The following is a 21,613-nucleotide window of genomic DNA, read 5'->3' as shown; positions in this document are numbered from 1 at the left end:
ACCAGCCTGCATCAAAACTTTGTTCTCCCAAAGATTCAGGCACATGTCACCATGTCTGGAAGGGAAGCTTCAAGTGGATCTGCTGACCAGGGAGTTCCAGGGTAGCCTGAGAAGGGACCCATCCTAAGGAGAGAGGCGATGGAGGTCTACAGGTTTAGCCAATGACAAGAGGTCAGCATCAGAGAAGAGGGCTGTTGAAACTGTGGGACAAGGCAAGAAAGAGCTGAGTTTCTACAAGCACCAGCGCCACGGCTACTGCTGCTGTCTCCAGCCATAAAGAGGAGAGGAATGTGGAGAGAGAGGAACAAAATGGTGGACAATGGAGGCCAAGAGGAATGGGTCTTGGCATCATGTGAGGCACACTGACCACATTGGACAGGATTTTAGGGGAGCCCAATTATTCCAGAGCAATCAAAAGCAAACTTCCTGCTTTGTGACCCTACTTTTATTCCTAGCATGGAAGAGCCTGGAACACATAGCTCTATCTGCTTCCTGAGGTTGGTTCTAATAGTCCTAAATTCACATCTAGAACATGCCCCCCCGTTTAATGTGCTAGCTCCACCTTCCATCACTCTCACCTCACTCACCCCTCCCTCTAGACACATGAAAACTGCCTCTAGAATTTTCAAAAGAGAGCCCTGCTGTTTCACATCACTGTGCCTTTTCAGATTGCTCACTCTGCCACATTTGCCTTTTCTCCCCTCTGAAGTATTTTCTGATACTTCCTCCTGTACTTCTGCCAAGATGACATTGGCTCCTCCATTGTGGTGTTCATGAAATGTTCCATCCAGACCTCATGATTGCAGCGCTAACACTTCAGTGTCTGTTGATATGCTTGTTTTCCTCCATTAGCCTCTCTAGGTTAGGAACTGCTTCTGGTTCCTGGTTGCAAATGCATTGCCTAGAGTATGGACCAGCATGCAGTAGGTGTTTAATAAATATTCATAGAAAAAGTGAATAGATGCATTTACAGATCCTCCTGGAAGCATCCCCTTTATGAAGCTGGACAGTGGGGAGAAAGGTTGGCCCCCAGATATGTTGAAGGTTCTGCTCTGCATTAGTATTAAAGCAAAAATAGAAAAGAAGACCACACATGGATACACAAAAGAGAAAGTCTTAAATGGTTTTTATTAATTCATTAAGTAAAATCATTGAATGTGAAGTTATTGTCTTTTGTTTGTCTGTAACTGACATTGTATCTAAAACACCCTGAGTGCTCAAGAAATATTAAAACTAATAAAATCATCTTGACATTAGGTCAATAAACAGAACATTATCAGCATAATTCATATGCAAGAGACCCACTCTGCTTTGGTTTGAATTATCTCCGTAAATGAAGACAAAAGAGAAAATTTTATGTAAGTGTGGTTCATAAGCTGCCTGAGTTCCCCAGATCAACACCAACTGCCTACTCAATTGCACAGAGGACTCACTTTCCCAATTTGGAAATTAATTACTGTATGGTGGCTTGTCTTAAATTTGTAAGGAAAACAAGAAGAAAACATAGGTCCGTTAAAAGCTTGGGCTATATGGCAGAGAGGAGAATGAAATCAGTGGTGAGGGGTTTCAATTTTATTATTTTTCAAACTATTGTTTTTGTAAAAATGATACTTGCTCCTGAGTTAAAGAAGAAAAGTCAGGAACTGCAGGGAAGTATGACTAAGAAAGTAAACTAAAGAGATCACCTGAAATTCTACCATCCAAAAATAATGCTTGTATGCATTCTGAGAACATCATTCCGGAACTTAGTCCCATTAAAATCTTGGAGGAACAGCCTGTCGGACAAGAATTTGCAAAGAAACAGGTGAATTAATTTTGGAAGACTCCACTTGAGACAAACAGACTCTAAACATGCCAGTTACAATCCCATTTTTTAGGTTTCTTCTCACCACATGTATCCAAAAAAGAAACAGAACAGACAAAACTAAAGATTCAGCAAGGTCGCAAGGTCTTACTCAAGTACAGAACATTCAACCAAATTACTCATTCTTAAAATGAATCATTTTCTCACACTTTTCAATCAAGAATTTTAAATGTAATGTTTATTTTGAATCCTCACCCGTTCTGATACACAGCTTGAGCTGGGCCAGTGTGACTACCCTCACGCTGAGCTTCCTCACCTTCCTACCCTCTGCCGTGAAGGTTTATTTATATTTCCACATTCATCAGCTGCAAGGGTGGGGAGGAGAAAGGAAAAAGGAAAGCCCAAGGGACACTAACAAACCAATGCGAAGTTGCTTGGCATGAATTGGAATTGTCTGAAATAGGTAATTTCTTATGTAAATAGAGGAGTATCGTAATTTTCCCGTCTGCTTGTACCTAAGGTGCAACAATAATACTAAATATTTATAAAGTTCCTGTCTTCTAGGGAGCTCAAAGAAAAATATTTATGTAAGTGATCTCAGCAGTTGTCCAACATTCAAATAGGGAAGCTGAAGCATTTTCTCACTGTTGTGTGGATAGGCTTAGTTAGCAGAGGAAAGTTGGTCACTGGTTCAAGTTAATACTATGAGTCAGTGGCAGAAAAGCCAAAAATAGAACTTTGGTTCCTTCCTTCCTTCCTTCCTTCCTTCCTTCCTTCCTTCCTTCCTTCCTTTCTCTTTCTTTCTTTCTTTCCTCTTTCTTTCTTTCTTTCCTTTTTCTTTCTTTCTTTCTTTCTTTTTTCTTTCTTTCTTTCTTTCTTTCTTTCTTTCTTTCTTTCTTTCTTTCTTTCTTTCTTTTTTTCTTTCTTTCTTTCTTTCTTTCTCTTTCTTTCTTTCCTTCTTTCTCTACTCCCTCCCTACTTCCCTCCTTTCTTCCTTCCTTCCTGTTTTCCTTTTACTTCCATATTTTCTCCATTGTTTTCCTCCATTAGCCTCTCTAGATCAGGAACCGCTTCTGGTTCCTGATTGTAAATGCATTGCCTAGAGTATGGACCAGCATGCAGTAGGTGCTTAATAAATATTTGTAGAAAACATTTATTACCTCACCTGCAATAAAAAGTAATATTTTTTTCTTTTTCTAAAAAAGATTCATTTATTTATTTGGGAGAGAGAGTGCGTGAGCAAGTTGGGGGGGAGGGGCAGAGGGAGAGGGAGAGAATCTCAAACAGGCTCCACACCCAGGGGGGAGCTGGACTCTGAGCTCTATCTCATAACCCTGATCATGACCTGAGCTGAAATCAAGAGTTGGATGCTTAACTGACTGAGCCACAGAGGCGCTCCCCAAAATAATAATTTTTAAAGCCACCAGGTCATCACTATGACACTTTCTTCCAGCAGAGCTGATATTTTTCATATAAGCAAGATGCTATGACCCACTATTAGCCCAATGATATACTCCTCATTGTAGTAATGGGAGAAAGTAATGATGACTCTGGGTGAATGGAGAAGGTGAGGCTATAGTGCATTTACTTTTATTATCAGGAGCCTGAGATGGGCTTAACTGACTTCTTGAGGTTGCTTTGCAACGGAGAGCCAGCTGGCATTGGAAATCACTCTTAGGCTCTTACATATGAAAATAAAAATAACAGCAGGCAAACCATTTTCTCTGTCACAAAACCTACACTTATCTATAGTGTAGATGTAGTGGGCATTATCTATAAACTATCTATAAACAGAATTGTTTCAACTAAAAACAGTCTGTGGAAGAAAAAAAGTAATGTTCTTTTTTATCACTAATGACCATCTGTTAGGATCTCCCTTTACAGGGTAACCGTGATGTCTATCAATAATGTGGTAGGGAAGAAACTGATTTATACTAGTATTTAGCCTATATTACTATAAAGTCATACTTAAAAAGTTGTCTGGGTATTGATGAGAGCAATAGGCCCTGGAACTTTGCCAGTCATCAGAATGATCTATAGCTTATTGAAAATAACCATGTCCTCACACTTAGACAAACTGCACTTCTATGGGGATGAAGCAACATTAGCTGTCAGTGATTGCGGGAGGAGAAATGAGGGGTGATAAAATGTGCTGACTTAATCCTAGGAATGTCAGTTTTGGAAGGAACCTAGTCAGTACTCTCATCCTGTAGCTGGAGAAAGTAAGTCCTAGAGAGAAGCAAATTGTTCACAGTTACAACGTTTTACTAGGTATAAGCAGGATGGTTGGGTGCCTGGCACAATTAATAACAACGTTGGGCTCTTTCCACATCCTTCCTTAACAGTTAATTCTTGGTATTGGTTTTGCCAAACTTGATATTGGGTTTACCAAGTCCTAACCTCCGTAAACATGTTTGGAGAAAGAATAGAGAGGAGGAAGGCAATGTGAACACAGTGCTATTCTCCCCAAGTCTAGGGACCCCCAGATATTATCCTTCTGGTTATGCAGTAGATTTAGTAAGTACTTGTGCTTCTGTGTGCTTATACCTCTATGGCCACCAATTAAAAGAAAAGCTTGTGCACTTTGATGAAATGAGCAACCACTATCAGTTCAAAACTGAATACAAAGTTGGCTCCACGCTGAGGATGAGATGATTCAGCACCACTTGATTCCAAAATTCTGCGTGTGGTTTTGGAAAAATTTAAAGAAATCTGTACTATAATGGAAAACAAAAACCCATAAAGACCAGATATATAAATATAAAAATGCAATTACCCAAAAAGTTCACTGAAGTCATTACAGTCATTACTAGGCATAATAACTAACGAAAAGAGGTTCCCTTAAGTAAAAAGCTGGAATAATTAGCAATTATTTTTCCATGTGGAAACTGGCAAATATAAGATGTAGTCTGGGAATGAGTGTTAAATAAGGCTCTGAAGCTCTCTAATCAATGCTCGGATAAAGAAGAAGAATGTGGAGGCGGGGTGGGGCAGGTGGGAGACCCCAGCAGGAGGCACCTCATCTCGGTGCCAGGGTCCTGGGGTGCGCCAGGCTGCGGGGGGAGCAGACAGGCCACTTTCCGGCCCTCCTGCACCCACAGCTCTGTTGGAGACAGTGAACAGGCCATGAGAAATGGGCTGACACTGTTCCAGAGAGCAATAAGAGCTGAGAACGGAAATAAAAGAGGGTAATGGGCCAAAGTGTGGGAACGGGAGAGTTAGGCAGCGCCGGAGGGCACCTCTAAGGAGCTGACTTCTGAGCTGAGGTCTGGATGTTGCCTGGGAGATGCTTAGGAAGATCCGCAGGAAAGGTGTTCCAGAAGGAACAGCAAGTACAAAGGCCCTGCCTCAAGGCGTTGACTGGAGCCAAAGGTTGAAAACACTGAATTGAGGACCAAGCCCCACAGGGAATGGAGCCAGATTTCCCCACAGGGAAATCCAGCCCAGTTCTGTGTGACCCACAGCCCCATGCTTCTGGCCCCTGAGAATTTATCTTCTGGATTCAGCAGAGGTCAAGAGCTCTTTGGAGAAGGCTGCCGTGCAGCATTATTTATGATTGTGAAAGGCAGGAAAGCACCAAAGTCCAACAACGGAAGAATAATAGCTAAGCCAATCATGGCCCACTTCACAAGCAATCTTGCAGTAGTTGAAAATGCTAATTATAAGGATGGAAACGCAGGGAAAGGCCCATCATAATACGTTAAGAAAAAGCCCCATGCAAAGTAGTCTCTACGTCATAATTACAATCGTGTCAAAATATGGCCACGTGTAGGGACTGAGAGAATGTAAAGGTGAATATACTTGTGTGTTCGGTTGGTGGGGTTGTTTTTGCCATGTTCAAAATTACACTTTACAGTTGTTGTTAATTTGTTCTATTATTCTAACTATTCTAGAGAGTCTGTGTCTAAATCCACCCTTCCCCACCCCCAAAAGCCTAGTTTAGATCCACCTGTGTCTGTTACCTGCGTCACATACCTGCTTCATGGAGTTGTTGGGAGGATAACGTCTTATAGCTTCTCATGGCGTCCTGTACCTTTTCTTCATGGCACTTGAGGCAGGACAAGTCATTGACATCCCAGTTTGTCCTTTTTGTGTTCTACCTTCAACCACCTCACCCCCTTGAAATACTGTAATTCCTTTTACCAAGATTTTAGCCTGGTCCTCAAAGACCAAGAACCAAAAGCCTAAAGTCTACCGCTCTTCTCAGCTTTTGAAAAACTAAATTCATTGAAGAGATTGTGCCTGGGGTGAAGGGCAAAGGAAGAGGGCCTGTAAGAAGCTAGGAGCAGGATATGGAATTCTGCTCCTAAAAACAGCCATGTAACAGGAAGGGACTGCGTGCCTGCCCTCGGAGAGACTGCAACTCAAAAGGGTTAATAAAAATCATTACAGCAACGTAACTAACAGAAAGTATTTATTATGAACCAGATCATTTTCTTGGAAAAACAAAATATATACACATATATATGTTAAAAAAAAAAAAGAAGAAGAAAAATGTGTTTGTTTCCCGTGCTGCAAGCTTTTATTTCCTCTCATTTGTAAACTGAAGCTCTAGTCTTTTTTTTTTTTTTAAGATTTTATTTACTTATTTGTCAGAGAGAGAGAGAGAGAGAGAGCACAAGCAGGGGGAGCTGCAGAGGGAGAAGCAGACTCCCCGCTAAGCAGGGAGCCTGATACGTGACTTGATCCCAGGACCCTGGGATCATGACCTGAGCTGAAGGCAGATGCTTAACCAACGGAGCCACCCAGGCGCCCCTTGAAGCTCCAGTCTTAATCCTTTGGAAATTTCTGCATTTAAAGATCCATATCAGAAGTTAAAGAAATTAAAGATTAACTAACTTTGAAATTAAAGATAAATTAACTTAGCCTCACATAAATGCAATTTGGTCTTAAAAGTCATCTTTTCCCTCATTTAGATAGTTTTTTTAAAAAGCTATACATTTTAAACTAAATAATCGGATTGACCGTCACTGTTATAATTGACCAGATAATTACTGTCACCTCACTTATAGCAGAGCTTACCAAAACAGAGTCTATCAAAACCCCAGGCCATCACAAAATTAGCCTTAGGAGTAAAACTGCCAGTAATAATGAGAAACAGGAGCATGACCAGAAGGGTAATTTCTAAAGAGCCTTTTGGGGAGAATACCACTGTATTCACAATGCCTTCTTCTTCTCTACTTTTTCTCCTTCCAACATATTTAAGGAAATTAATATTTGGTAAAAAACAAATTTCAACAGTGAGCTTGAGACATTTAAAGAATAAAGAATAACTATTAATGTGAGGTTATGGACAGAGCCAGGTATTGTCATTCTTGGGAGTAAAACCATAATAAGGATAATGATCATCACAATAATAATAATACAATTATTGAGTGCTTCAAATATGTTACATTAACTGTCTCATTTAAGCTTCAGAATAACTTTATGAGGTCAGTAGTGTTGTCTGTTTGGAGGAAATTGAGGAAGAAAATTGTTTTTCGATTTATATAAGAGCAAAGACAACAGGATCTTCTCTCAATTGTGAAGGAAGAAATTCCATATAATAGGAAATATTTTTTACTACCATAAACTGTTATGAATCCTAGGAAATTTTTATATCTTTTATCAAGCCACTCCATTGATAGTATTTTTATTGAATAAAAGTAAAATAAACAAAAAAAAACCCACAGAAAACCAATTTGCTACAGATGTTTGGAGCTTTCCTTGACAGAAATCTCTAAAACTTTATGTGGTTACTGAGTTCCCAGAGGAATGGCTACATGCTGAAATTGATCATACAGCAATGGAACATATGAAATTTTAATGGTGAGGGACATGATGTGAAGAGGCGAAGTAAGTTGGAGTGAAACTGAAGGAAGTGAGCCATCTTTTTATATTTTATTTCTCTGTTCCCACCCACCCTCCCTACACACACACACACACACACACACACACACACACACACACACACACTTTAAGGTAATTCAGTTATTTTTGTTAGGGGGAATGGAATTTACCAATCCATTCTTCTCCTTTTTTCATATGTTAGGAAAAGGACAACTAGAGGTGTTGAAAACTCAAACTTCACAAACATAAAATGAGAGTTAATGTCTTGTAAGGAACAACTTAGAAAAAAATAAATAATCTAGCTCTCTTTCTCAAGTATGTAATTAGTGCTTAGAATTCACAGCAGCAAGAAGTTATGAAGAAAATAGCCCTGATCACATTTTTTTCAAATTGTAGGTTTATTTTGTGACTCCTAGTGACATTCGAGAGTGAAAGCATTTAGATAATTCTGACCATGACTAAAAGCATTAACAAGTTAATGTGTATGAAATATTTTGAAAACATGTCTTTTAAAAAAACTGACAAGGTTTTATTATTGCTACCTATATTGCAGGTCTGTAAAGTCAGAAAAAAATCTAAGGAAGCCAAAAAATGTCATGATTTGGGATATAAACCAGAGAAACAAAATATTATTTCTGTATCTCTCATATTGTTGAAAGGCTTTTTTCACTATCATAACCAATGTTTTGATTTGAAAATATTTCCAAAATATCTACCTTTGGACAGTAGGTTTATCCATGTAAAAAATATTTAAGAGGTCTAAGTATTCCAGGAAAGGGAATTGTCTTGACCTATGGGATCACTTTGACCTGCCTCCCACAAAGAGGAAGCCACCTGGTCAGCCACAACAGACCATCCCCGGCTCCACTCTTTCCCCCTCTTTAAAAGTGATGCCTTAATTCGGTCTTACAGAAATTCCTGGATCAATTCATTTCCCAAGGAAATAATAAGTAATACCGAGTAAAGAACATTAATTTGAATTCTCTAATTCACTGGGAACAAAAGCAAACACCATGTAATAAAAAGCACATTATTTGAGAGTGGCGAAGTTAGGCAAACTGATAAACCTGACGACAGTAATTTCTTAAAGCACACTTATTGTCAATTCTGAATTACCTAATGAAGCCAATGACCCCTTTAATATGAAGAAATTACCTGAAAAGTGTTTGTCTAACAGGGTATGAATTCCATATGTTCTTTTGGTGACCAAGAGTGGAAAAAGAGAGAACTAGAAAAAGCAGCAGATTGAATCCCACTGAATGAGTCAGAAGAGGCAGAAGTAAGGGATAGGGTCAAGGGGAATACCAGAGTCCTGTCAACATCAATCACATGGCCTCAGCCTGCTCTGTGTCCACCTCCCTGAATATCCCATTTCAAGGGATTATGGCCATTGCCCTGATTTGGCTAGTTTGTGGTTTTTCACAATAGAAATAGAAAGCTCTCCTTCTAGGGGCGCCTGAGTGGCTCAGTTAGTTAAGCGTCCACCTTCAGCTCAGGTCATGACTGGGGGTCCTGGGATCCAGCCCTGCTTCGGCTCCCTCCTCAGTGGGGAGGCTGCTTGTCCCTCTGCCTTTGCTCCCCCACCTCACTCATGTATTTGTGCGCTCACTCTCTCTCTCTCTCTCTCAAATGAATAAATAAAATGTTTAAAAAAAGAAAAAGAGGGGCGCCTGGGTGGCTCAGTTGGTTGAGCGACTGCCTTCGGCTCAGGTCATGATCCTGGAGTCCTGGGATCGAGTCCCGCATCGGGCTCCCTGCTCGGCAGGGAGTCTGCTTCTCCCTCTGACCCTCTCCCCTCTCGTGCTCTCTGTCTCTCATTCTCTCTCTCTCAAATAAATAAATAAAATCTTTAAAAAAAAAAAAAAGCTCTCCTTCTAAACCCAGAGAGTAGATGCTTGGGATGTTCTAACAGAAAGCAGAAACTTAACTAGATTATCCAAGACGGCTCTGCCCAGCTAACTAGCATATTGATGGGAGGGGAAAAAAGTTGGTGCAAAATGAAGATAGTAGGAGTAGAGCTTATCTAAAAGAAAGTTAAGGATTAAAATAAAATTTAAAAGTGTATATTTGATACGAGGTCAGATTTATGAGCAGTCTTTGATGCAGTTTGGTTAGTGGGATGATGGGCCATGTACAAGACAGTATTAGGTTGGGGAGCACCAGACCTTTAAAATCAGAAAGTCTAAACAAATGGTGATTTTTATAGAAAGAACAGTTTAAAAATTAAAAAACATGACTCAAATTGATAGAAAGAAATGTTTACAGTATATATTCTATAATGAAGAAGTTAATTTATTCAGCTTTCTGTAAATAGCTACCAGGATTTAGAAGCTTTTGGATTTTTACCAATGTTTAAAAATTATTAGATCAGCTGATTTTTGTGAGAACTTCTAAATAAGCAAAACATAAAAGGAAAATTCGTACTATGAAGCCAAACCTTTCTAAGAAACCATCATGTTTACACAGGCTTATAAAAGAACACTTCCTTAATTCATTGGGATTAATCCCTTGAAATATTTTTTATTTGAAATTTGTGAGTTTTTTAATTTTAGATTGCATCCCAGGGTGCCTGTAAGTCTAGACACTGGCAATATCTTGCTGAACAAAACTCACAAAAAACAAAAAATCTGTTCCCTCATGGAGCTTACATTCTAGCAATTTAAGTAACCCAGGAAGCATTAGAAGATGAATCAAATTCTAGGTAGTCAAAAACCTGACAGGTTTTTTTCCCCCTTTTGAAGTGGATATGGAACACATTTTTCTTTAATATAAAACCATTTTTGAAGTACTATCACTTTCTTCTTTTGAGCTCTATCAAAAGAAAGAACAAAATAAGGGCCTCCATTTTCCTAAATAAATAAAGTGTTGAAATGTTTTGCTCCATGTGGTAAGAATTATCGGAACATGGAGATTAACTAAAACAAAGCAAAAATTTGGGGGAAGAGTATTTATATAAGAACTGCATCAAGACCCTCTTAGTGGAGCCAAGACACAAAGTTTAAACCACCATAAAGAAATAATGCATCTAAGCTCTAAAGAAACAAATGGAGATGTGCTGTTTTGAGCAGGACTGGACTATAATCTTCACAGAGGCCTGAAATGCTAATGCATTTTGTTACGTGATACCCCAAAGCATAGCTGTCTAAATTATCAAATTAATTTATTAGGAAGTAAATTTAGTCAACCAAGTGAATGTTTGGGTATGACAGTTTGAATGATTAGCTTTGTTACATAAATATTGTCATCTCTTCCTGTCTTCTATTTACTCAAATCGCTTCACACACAGTTATTCTTTGGGTCCCAGGGTTCCAGCTTCACTTCCGCAGTCTGATTTCTTCTGCATCCGGACCTCACCCTCCAGACCCCCTGCCTCCGCCACACACACACTCTCTCTCTTTCTCTCTCTCTCACACACACAGTTAAAATGCCTCTCTAATTTCACAATGCATTTCATAACCACATGTTTAAGAATATGTACATGTTATGGGATAGCTCTCTGTGCCTAGAAAACATGCCTGCACGTACAGTATCTTTCTAATATCTATTTAACACATTTTTGCAAAAGTTAAAACTCAGCTATCAAGGCTACACTTGAAAACAGAATATAGATTTTAGGAACACGGTAGAAACTGAATCCTTTCTTTGGCTACATAATTTTTTTCCTCAGCCAGTTCCTGAGAAGCTTCTGCATATCCTGAAAAATATTCCCCCACAGTCTTAGTCTACTCAGCAAATTCAAATGTTCGGTTTAAAGCAGATTCAGATTTTAAGGCATTATTTCACTGCTTGCAAGTACCGGTACAGTTTGCTTTGTAGCGTAAATAGGATTATATTGGAAGCATTTTCAAATGGTACATTCCCTAAATGTATGGTATAGAATTAAATAGACCCAGCTTGTAACAGTGACTCATCACTGTCATTTATGATTGTCTTCCTCACCCAGTCCTTCTTTCTCTTTCTCCCCCTTCCCTCCTTCCTTGTTTTTCTCTCTCTCTTTCCCTGTCTTCCTTTTCTTTCTACGAGCAGAGTATACCTAGAGGTAACAAGGTATGGGCTCAATTTTTTAGAAAATAAAGAGCAGAGGGGCACCTGGGGGGCTCAGTCATTTAAGCGTTTGTCTTTGGCTGTGGTCATGATCCCAGGGTCCTGGGACTGAGCCCTGTGTCTGGCTCCTTGCTCAGCAGGGAGCCTGCTTCTCCCCCTGCCTTCTGCTCCCCCTGCTTGTGCTCTCTCTCTCACTTTCTATTTCTCTGTCAAATAAATAAATAAAATCTTAAAAATAAATAAATAAAAAGCATGGACTTTGGAGTAGAAGACCACCTGGAGTTGAATCTCAGCCCTGCCACTTGCCAGCTGTGCAACCTTAGGTAAGTTAGTGAACTTCTCTGTGTCTCATTTTTTATCACTTATAAAATGTGGATAACATTAATAGTTATCTCAGAGGATTGAGTTCATACTTACAAAGTCCTTGAAGACTGGCACTAAGAAGTACCATATAAGTACATGTTAAATAAAATAAATAAATAGGCCTAAAGACAAAACTGTTCTTGACTCCTAGAAATAATGTCTCTAGAACAAAACCATGGAATGTTAGTCAAGGCTCGCAGTTTTTTTGTTTGCATCCACCAGTGCACCTGTTCTTGCACGGCAAATATATTCCTTTTGTCCAGTTAATTCACACTTGTAAATAAGAACTCCTGAAGTTATCTATTGTTCCCATTCCATTGGTCGTTAATGAAAGGGAGGTTTCCTTCGGAATTATAAGTCAGTGGAGAGGGAGAAAAGTACAGCAGAAGTGACTGAAAGTAAAATACAGGAAAGCTGAAAAAAAAAGAAATTCGAACCCCTGTAATTAAAAGCACGCAAAGAGTTCTGTTGACCTCGGCTGACTCCAATAACACGGTTACAAGAGAAGTGGCCTACTCCAGCATGTCGTTAACCGTAAATACAGAGGTGAAGACTTCCAGAAAAAAAAGAACATCAAAGGGAAAGAGTGAGAAGGCGAAGGGGCCCCACCCAACCTCCCTGGATGAGCTGGGCTTCACATAATTTGCCAGCTGACTAACCAAACCAGCAGCTTGGACCCGAAGTGTGAATTTTCACCAACCCGGGCAGACGAGCCCGCAGCAAAGTTAGGGGCGGTTACGGGGATCGAGGCGCACGCTGAAATCAGAGGCGGACCTTTCCTTCCCTGTCTCTTGAGCGCTGACTGCTTGAGACCCTCGAGTTGGACTTGTATGAATAAAGCCCCTCTCAAGACTTGCAGACTCTCCCGAAGGCTTTTGACATCACTTGCAAAACACTCGCTTTCCTGTGAGCTGCATGGTATTGCCCTCTAACCTAATGGAAAGATCTAGTTCCTGAGAGAGTTCTGAAATAGCTATTTCATTTATAAGAAAGTTACAACACAAGTCTGTAGACCTGGGAACTCATTTTGAACTAATCATTAATTCTGGAAATTTAAAATGTGAATGTTTGTGCTATTTTTTACTGCTTCTTTATTCCTAATTTACTAAATCACTATTCAGTATCAACTCTCAAAAAAATGGAGTAACGTGTGTAGCAAGAAAAAAGTCCAGAAAGTATTTTTATTTATTGTCTATACTTTTATCAAGAAAAGGATAGGGATTTTTTTTTTTTTTTTGAGATCAGGTGAAATGTAATTTTTCTGTATGGCAGAGAACAGGGGCTCTGACAATACGGTGTCACTGTTGAGATACATAAATCCCCTTCCTTATGACCCACCACCAGTCTTGCCCTGAATGTCTCTATTTCTGAGCGTGAAATCTTTCCAATTAATTAATTTAAATTATGAAAACTTTCTGGCACACAAAATGACATAAGGAATAATAGAACATGGGGCACCTGGGTGGCTCAGTCGGTTAAGCGTCTGCCTTCGGCTCATGTTATGATCCTGGGATCGAGTCCTGTGTGGTTCTAGGATTGAGTCCCCTCTGCCTGCCACTTCCCCTGCATGTGTTCTCTTTCTCTGACAAATAAATAAATAAAAATCTTTAAAAAAAAAAAAGAATAGAACACATTTCCAAATAAAGATGGTCAACTGAACACTTAATTTGCCTGGACTCCCTCCTTCCTGAAACCCACTAACACAATTTTTCAAAGCCCTACCCCCACAAAGAAAAAGAGAATGTAAAGGGCGAAAAGAGCGGCAAACTTTTGAAAGCCATAAAGCACCTGGATCAACGGTAAATGACTTAGCAAATTTGAGAAAACTAAAGCCTCACCTGGCAATACAGTCCAGGAAAAATGTGACTTAAATCCCAGAATCTCCAAACTGCCCAGCCCTGTGGACTCCAGATAGCCCTGTGAGTGGAGCCGATGTGTGGGGAAGACAGTGAAAATATGAAGGATGTTTGGAAATTTAGGAAGCTAGAGGCAACTACTTCCCTTTCTTCCACTCAGGTCTGCCTCATGATCCCTGTTGCGCTTCAGCCCCACACTGAAGGTTTACTCTCCAGAAAGCATAACAGAGCAACACTAAATGGGGATGGGGGTGAGGTGACTAGGCAGGGCTGAGGGCGGGAGTTCTGGAAGGAAAGACGGAGAATAAGTGCAGTACAGAATGTCAGACCGTAGTCCTTCTTTCTCTGCTAGCTTCTAGAACCCTGAGTGCTCACTTACACCCTCTAGGCAGAAGGTTATTCACTGGAGAATCTACTCAGCCTGAAGATATTAATGTTGAGGACTCCCTAATAAAATGGCCCCATCAGATCACACCCCGCCATGAAGACTATAGTGTACAAGTCCCACTAGTTTCTAGAACTTTTCCTTGAACTCCCCAGCTTTTGGTATGAGTGAGCTGCAAAGGATCACAGGTTATTTGAGGAAATCCTCTACTATTCTAAGATGAAAGACAGAGACTAAAGGGAAAAAAAGGAAAGAAAAAACCAAATCATCAAAACAATGCAACTTGAGCAAAGTATTCCTGAGAAAACAAAATACAACAAAAATCTATCATTAATATCCTCAGAGAGCTAAGAAATAATATAACATCTGTGAAATAATAGCAGGATGCCATTAAGAAGGAACAATCAGATAATAAAAAGAGTCTGGGAGAATAAAAATAAAATACCATAAAAGAAAAGCTCAAAAGAAGACTTGAAAGATAATGTTGAAAACAAAAACCTAGAAAAAAAAAAAGCCAAAAGAAAAAAAGAGAGTGAAATGAAAATAAGATGCTAAATAACAATTTTAATAACACCAAATAAGCAAAGAAGTTTCTATCCAAATAATAGAAAAATAATTAGAAAGCAGAGCAATTTGACTGGAGAGGAGAGGAGAGGATTTATCAAGTTGGTCAAGAAAATCTCCCAGAGGGGCCCTTGGCTGGCTCAGTCAGCGGAGCTTAGGACTCTTGATCTCTGGGTTGAGAGTTTGAGGCCCACGTTGGGTATAGAGATTATTTAAAAATAAAATCTTAAAAAAAAAAGAAAAGAAAATCTCCCAGAACTGTAGATGTGGGTTCATTGGACTAAGGATGAAAATAAAACTACACCAGAGAACATCATCATGAAATCACTAAACATGGGGTGAAAACAATCTGAAAATTGCTAGAGAAGGGGAAACATCACATAAAACAGTGAGAGTTGGGGGCACCTGGGTGGCTCATTCAGTTAAATGTCTGCCTTCCACTCAGGTTATGAGCTGAGGGTCCTGGGATCCAGCCCTGTATCAGGCTCCCTGCTCAGCAGAGAGCCTGCTTCTCCCTCTGCCACTCCCCCTGCTCGTGCTCTCTCTCTCAAATAAATAAATGAGTAAATAAACAAACAAACAAAATCTTAAAAAAGCAAAAAAGTGAGAATTGGATTGGCTCAAACTTTCCAATAGCTGATTGGAAACCTATAAAGTCGTTAGAGAAAACTCATCAAATTTCTTATGGAAGATTATTTGCCACCTAAACATTTAGACCCAGCAAATGAACAGTTAAGGATGAGGGACCAATAAAGAATCTCCAGACTTGCAAAATCTCAGAAATTGATCTCGTTCGCATCTTCTCACATAAATATTCTTTAGGGAAGAAAGCAAGAGATACGATAGTTATGGGGCCATGAATCAGAGTTTAAGACATGGGAGAAACAAAGGGAGAATCCCCCCAAGAATTGACGAAGAGAGATCCAGAGATGACAACTCTGTCATAGAAAGAAATCAATCCACACTGGCACAAAACAGAAGGCCCAGAAGAACTTCCAAAACTCTGAAATTGATAGGATACTTGATGTGTTCAAGGTATTGAGAAGGAATTTATACCTCTGGGAGAATTTAAGGATAGATCTATGCCAAATACATAGAAAACTAAGCAGATAACACACATAGGGCAAAATTTTAAAATTTTGGCTTTTACATTTAGGTCTGTGATCCATTTGAATTCATTTTTGTGTATGGTATGAGATAAGGGTCTAGATTCTCTTTTTGCACGTAGTCAATTGTCACAGCATTATTTTTTGAAAGGACTATCCTTTCTCTCCAAGGAATTATCTTTGTACTGTTTTCGAATGTCAATTCACCATAAATGTAAAGCTTTATTTTAGGACTTTAAATTTTGTGTTATTGATCTATGTAAGTCTATTATTATGCCAATACTATATTGTCTTGATTATTGTAGTTTTATATTTTTCTTTGAAATCAGGAATTCTAAGTTCTCCAGCTTTTTTTTCTTTTTCAAAACTGTTCTAGCTATTCTAGTCTTTTGCATTTTCAAATATTTTTTAGGATCAGGTTGTCGATTTCTGCAATTCTTCTGCTAGGGAGAATTTGGAGAAAATTGTCATCTTAATATTGAATCTTCCAATCCATAAACATGAAATGTCTCTCCGTTTATTTAGATCTTCCATATATTTTCTGAGCCAAGTTTTAGTTTTTTATCTACCTATCCTGCATTCTTTCATTAAATTTATTTCTAGGTTTTTAATTCTTTTTAATAACATTATGAATGGAATTATTTTCTTAATTTTATTTTCAGATTGTTGATGGAATATAGAAATAAAAATGAATTTTGTGTATCGATCTTGTATTCAACTTAGCTGAACTTGTTTATTAATTCTAATGGAATCCCGGGGGCTTTCTGGATATAGGATCGTGCCATCAGGATAAATACAGTTTCACCCCTCCCTTTCCAAACTGGATGTCTTTTATTTCTTATAAGAACCTCCAACGGTGTTGAATAGAAATAATGAGAGTGTACATCCTGGCCTTGCTCCTGGTCTTAGGAAAGAAACATTCAGTCTTTCATTCATTAAGTATGATGCTAGCCAGAAGTGTTTCATAGATGACCTTTATCAAGTTGAGAAAATTTTTTTCTATTTCTAACTTGTTGAGATATTTTTATCAAAAGTGGTATTAATTTTGTCAAATGCTTTTTCTGTGCTAATTGAAATGATCATATGTTTCGCCAGCTTTATGATTGCTTTTTAAGGACAGGATTTGTTTACCTCCTCACTGTGACATGCGACACATAGGAGGCTCCAGTGAGGTTGTAATTTTGATTATCATGATAAGGAAAAATCTGTGTCCTAAGATGGCTGACTGAGCCAGCTAGAGAGTCCCAGTCTTTACCCCGGGGATCTTCCGGGTTCTTCTCCCTGCACTGCTTCCCAAGCATACCAATTCAGGTTCTTCTCCCTGCTCTGCTTCCCGTGCACACCAATCCGGGTCCTTCTCCTTGCCCCACTTTGCGCATGTGCCAAGAGCGCCCAGTAGGCAGAAGTAGAAGTGTATAAATTGCCCACTTTGTGCTCGGGGCTGAGACCTTTGGAGATCACTCTCCTCCGAGCCCGCAGGCATTAAATAAACCTCCTATCCTCCAAGATCTCCGAGTGCTGCTTGGTTCTTCCATCGGGCCATCCAGTCCTGGTTCTGTAACATTTGGTTCCCTGACCGGGAAACCCAACTGCGCTGGCCCATTGTTGCCACCAGTTTGGGCCACGCGGGGCAGTGACGGAATGAAGGGTCATAACAGAGAAGGTGCGCCCTGCCTAATTTTTGGCAGTCTCCTGCCCCAGTTGCCTCAGGTGGCCCGACTCCGCTGTTTCCGCCGGACTCGAGGAGACTTGGCAGGTGAGGACCTGGTCCCGACATCGGATTCCAGTAAGGCCTGGGGCCCCAGGACCCAGACAGGCCCACCCTCATTGGGGTGGAAGGGGAGCCTGATCACCTCCCAGAAACCTCTTAGAGGTCTCCCAGGTAAGGATTCCCAGGGAGGGAATGTAATAACTTCTGGAATGTGAATGTGTGAGTGATGTGTGGATGTCCCAATGATTTGTTGAGTATGGCGAGTCATAATAGGAGAACCAGGACACCCTGACCAGTTTCTGTACATTGACTCCTGGCTAGGAATTGCTCAGACCCTTCCCCCCTGGGTGCGGTTAGCTTGCAATAGGCAGGGACAGGCCAGGGTCTTACTCGCCTCATCCAAGCAACCTAAAGAAAATCAGCCAAAGCCCCAGTCTCCACAAATCCTAGCTGGAGATCCCAAAGACGAACCAACCCTGCCCCCACTGTACGTACCTCCAAGACTACCTACACCTGGCCCTTCAGCTCCAGACACTCTGCCGCCATCGGTTTCACTGGCACCCCCAGGCCCAGGGGATCCACCAGTGCCCCCAGGCCCAGAGGATCCACCAGGCCCAAAAGATCCACTTTCTCCAGGACCAGCAGCCCAGCTGTGCCCCAGGCCAGGTGCAAACACCTTCCAAATGCCGGTATGAGAAATGTGGGAACCCAAGAGGCACGATGAAGATGGGACAGTCCAACCTGGCTGTTCCATGATGTATTATCAGACCTTCTCCACCACTGACCTCCTCAACTGGAAACATAACATCCTACTCTGAGAAACTACAGGCTATGGTACACCTCATAGAATCCCTCTTCCAGACTCATCGGCCAACCTGGGAAGACTGCCAACAGTTACTCCGCACCCTGTTTAACACAGAGGAAAGGAGGAGAATAATGAAGGGTACATGGCAGTACCTGGAAGAGCACACACCAGTGGGAGTCATTGACCCTGCTGCCTGGGCTAATACGGCCGCACCCAAAGAGTGCCCAGCATGGGACTTCACCACAACCAAGGGACAGGCCCACATCCGCTACTACCAGGAGGCTCTCCTCTGGGGAATCCGGGCAGGAGCTAAGAAACCCATGAACATGACTAAGGTATCCTCAGTCACTCAACAACCAGGAGAGTCCCCCAGGACTACTACAAAAGACTATGTGAAGCCTACAGGATATACACTCGATTTGACCCCGAGGCACAGGAAAGCCAACAGATGGTAAACACCTCCTTCATTGCTCAGGCTGCCCCAGCCATCAGAAAAAAACTTTAGAAACTAGAGGGTTTTGCTAGAATAAACATCACCCAACTAATAGAGATTGCCAATAAGGTCTACGTGAACAGGGAGACTGCAGCTGAATGGGAAGCCGACAAAAAGGTGAAAAAGAAAGTCAGCCTCCTTGCCACTGCCCTGAAAGGAAAGGACAACACAAAGATGGGGAGATCCCAACCACCGAAAGGGGGGAAGCCCAGAACCCCCTTGGCAAGGGATCAATGTGCCTACTGTAAAGAGAAAGGGCATTGGAAAAATGAATGTCCCAACCAGGGAAAGGCTCAAAAGCCCAGCCACTACAAAGAAGAACCCCAAGAGGAGGACCTCATAGGCCTTGTGGGAATGGACTCAGACTGAGGGGGACCGGGCTCTTTACTCCTTGGCTCCCATGATCCCACAGTCAAAATGAAGGTGGGGGGCCAACCAGTGACTCTTATGGTTGATACTGGGGCTGAGCACTCTGTTGTCACCTCCCCAGTGGCACCTTTCAGCAAAAGGACTGCGACCATCCTCAGAGCCACCAGGATGCGGACGATACAACAGCCCTTTTGCCAGGCTCACCAGTGTGAACTCGGGGGCCACAAAGTCCTACATGAATCCCTTCATCTGCCTGATGGCCCCATCCCTCCCCTGGGCCGAGACATACTCTCCAAGCCCAGGGCTCAGATAACCTTTGAGCCCACTGGACACACTAGCCTCCAATTGAACCCAAGGCAAGAGGAGAAGGGGTCTCTAATACTAGCAATTACCATGCCAAGGGAAGAATGGAGGCTATTCTGTGCCCAGGCCCAACCGAGCAGCCCGCTGGAGTTCAGACTTGCCTCCCTTCAGTATGGCCTGAAAACAACCCACCTGGGCCAGCCCGGAATCGGGCCCCTATCATTGTTGAACTGATCCCAGGAGCCCAACCTCAGAGGCAAAGGCAATACCCCCTTCCACAAGAAGCTAAGATAGGCATCCAAGAACATCTGACCAAACTCAAAGAAGCAGGTATTCTAGTCGAGTGCCAGTCAGCCTGGAATACCCCACTCCTGCCAGCCAAGAAGCCAGGAGGGGTATACCGGCCAGTTCAAGACCTGCAGGCCATCAACAAGGTGACTATCTCTCTGCACCCAGTGGTCCCGAATCCATACACCCTCCTCGGCCAAATCCCAGGGTCAGCCAGATGGTTCACTTGCCTAGATTTGAAGGAAGCCTTCTTCTGCCTCCGCTTAGCTCCCCAGAGCCCACCACTGTTTGCCTTTGAATGGTCTGAACGTGATACAGGTGCCAGATGTAACTGACTTGGACACACCTCCCACAGGGGTTTAAAAACTCACCAACCCTCTTTGGGGAAGGGCTGGCTGCAGACCTCGCCAGCTTCCCAAGAGAGGCCACACGATGCACCCTCCTCCAGTATGTGGATGACCTCCTCCTCGCCAGTGACACACAAGAAGACCGCACAAAATGCCCCAAGGCCCTCCTACAGCTCCTGTCAGATTCAGGATACCGAGCCTCATGGAAGAAGGCACAAATCTGCCAACAAGAGTCTGACACCTTGGTTTCCTCCTCACCCAAGGGAAGAGAGAACTAGGGATGGAGAGGAAAAGGGTCATCATCTCCCTGCCACAGCCCCAGACAAAAAGGGGCCTACAAAAATTCCTGGGGGCTACAGGATTCTGCCGCATCTGAATCCCCGGGCTCTTGGCGATAGCAAGACCCCTCTATGATCTCTTAGGGGGACCAGGTCGAGAACCCCCTGCCTGGACTAAGGAAGCAGAAGCTGCTTTCACAGAGATAAAGACCGCCCTGGGGCAGGCTCCAGCCCTGGGCCTACCAGATGTAGAGAAACCCTTCAGTTTCTTTGTGCATGAAAAGGAAAAAATAGTGCTCGGGGTACTCACCCAGACTGTTGGATCCTGGCAACGGTCAGTTGCTCACCTGTCAAAGAAGCTGGACCGGGTGGCAGCGGGGATGGCCACCATGCCTCAAGGCACTGGCAGCCACAGTCCTACTCATCAAGGAGGCAGATAAACTTACCCTGGGGCAAGAACTTAACATCAAGGTCCCTCATGCAGTTGTGTCCCTCATGAACGCACAGGGGCACTGCTTCCTTCCTAACTCTCGGCTAGCACAAAACCAAGGCTCCTCTGCGAAAACACGTGGGTCACCCTCAAAACAGTAAGGACATTAAATCCAGCAAACTTCAGACTGTGACTGCTCCGAGGTGACTGATGTAGTCTATGCGAGCCATCCAGATCTGCGGGATCAAGCCATAAAGAATCCACAGCTCACACTGTTCTACAATGGCAGCAGTTATCTACAAGAGGGTGCCCAGAAAGCGGGTTATGCAGTAACCACAACCACTGAAGTCCTAGAAGCAAAGGCATTACCAGCTGGATGGTCAGCTCAACGGGGTGAATTATATGCCTTAGTCCAAGCCCTCACCCTCCGTGAAGGCAAGAGAGTCAACATCTATACTGACTCTCGGTATGCCTTCGCTACTGTACATATACATGGAGCCATCTACAAGGAAAGGGGCCTCCTAACTGCAGCAGGAAAAGCTATCAAGAACAAAGAGGAGATACTGAGACTCCTCGAAGCTGTCTGGCTTCCAAAGGAAGTAGCAATCCTGCACGGTAAGGGACACCAGAAAGGAGAC

General features: G+C 42.0%; 1 protein-coding gene across 1 annotated transcript in view; it reads right to left on the bottom strand.

The window, feature by feature from the left end:
* Positions 1 to 1,217: 1,217 nt before the first annotated feature.
* STX7 (syntaxin 7) overlaps positions 1,218 to 21,613 on the bottom strand; it is a 98,731-nt gene continuing 78,335 nt past the window's right edge. Inside the window, exon 10 of the mRNA XM_028125316.2 lies at positions 1,218 to 1,775. Within this exon, the coding sequence (XP_027981117.1) occupies positions 1,755 to 1,775 (21 nt within the window). The 3' untranslated portion in view covers positions 1,218 to 1,754. The remainder of the gene's footprint in view (positions 1,776 to 21,613) is intronic.

Source organism: Eumetopias jubatus, unplaced genomic scaffold (assembly GCF_037043125.1).
Source record: "Eumetopias jubatus isolate StellerSeaLion01/CBP00866 unplaced genomic scaffold, mEumJub1_p1.0 scaffold_6, whole genome shotgun sequence".
NCBI classification, from domain to species: domain Eukaryota; kingdom Metazoa; phylum Chordata; class Mammalia; order Carnivora; family Otariidae; genus Eumetopias; species Eumetopias jubatus.
Note: the sequence above shows the minus strand (reverse complement) of the source record. Positions and strands in the feature narration are given on the sequence as shown.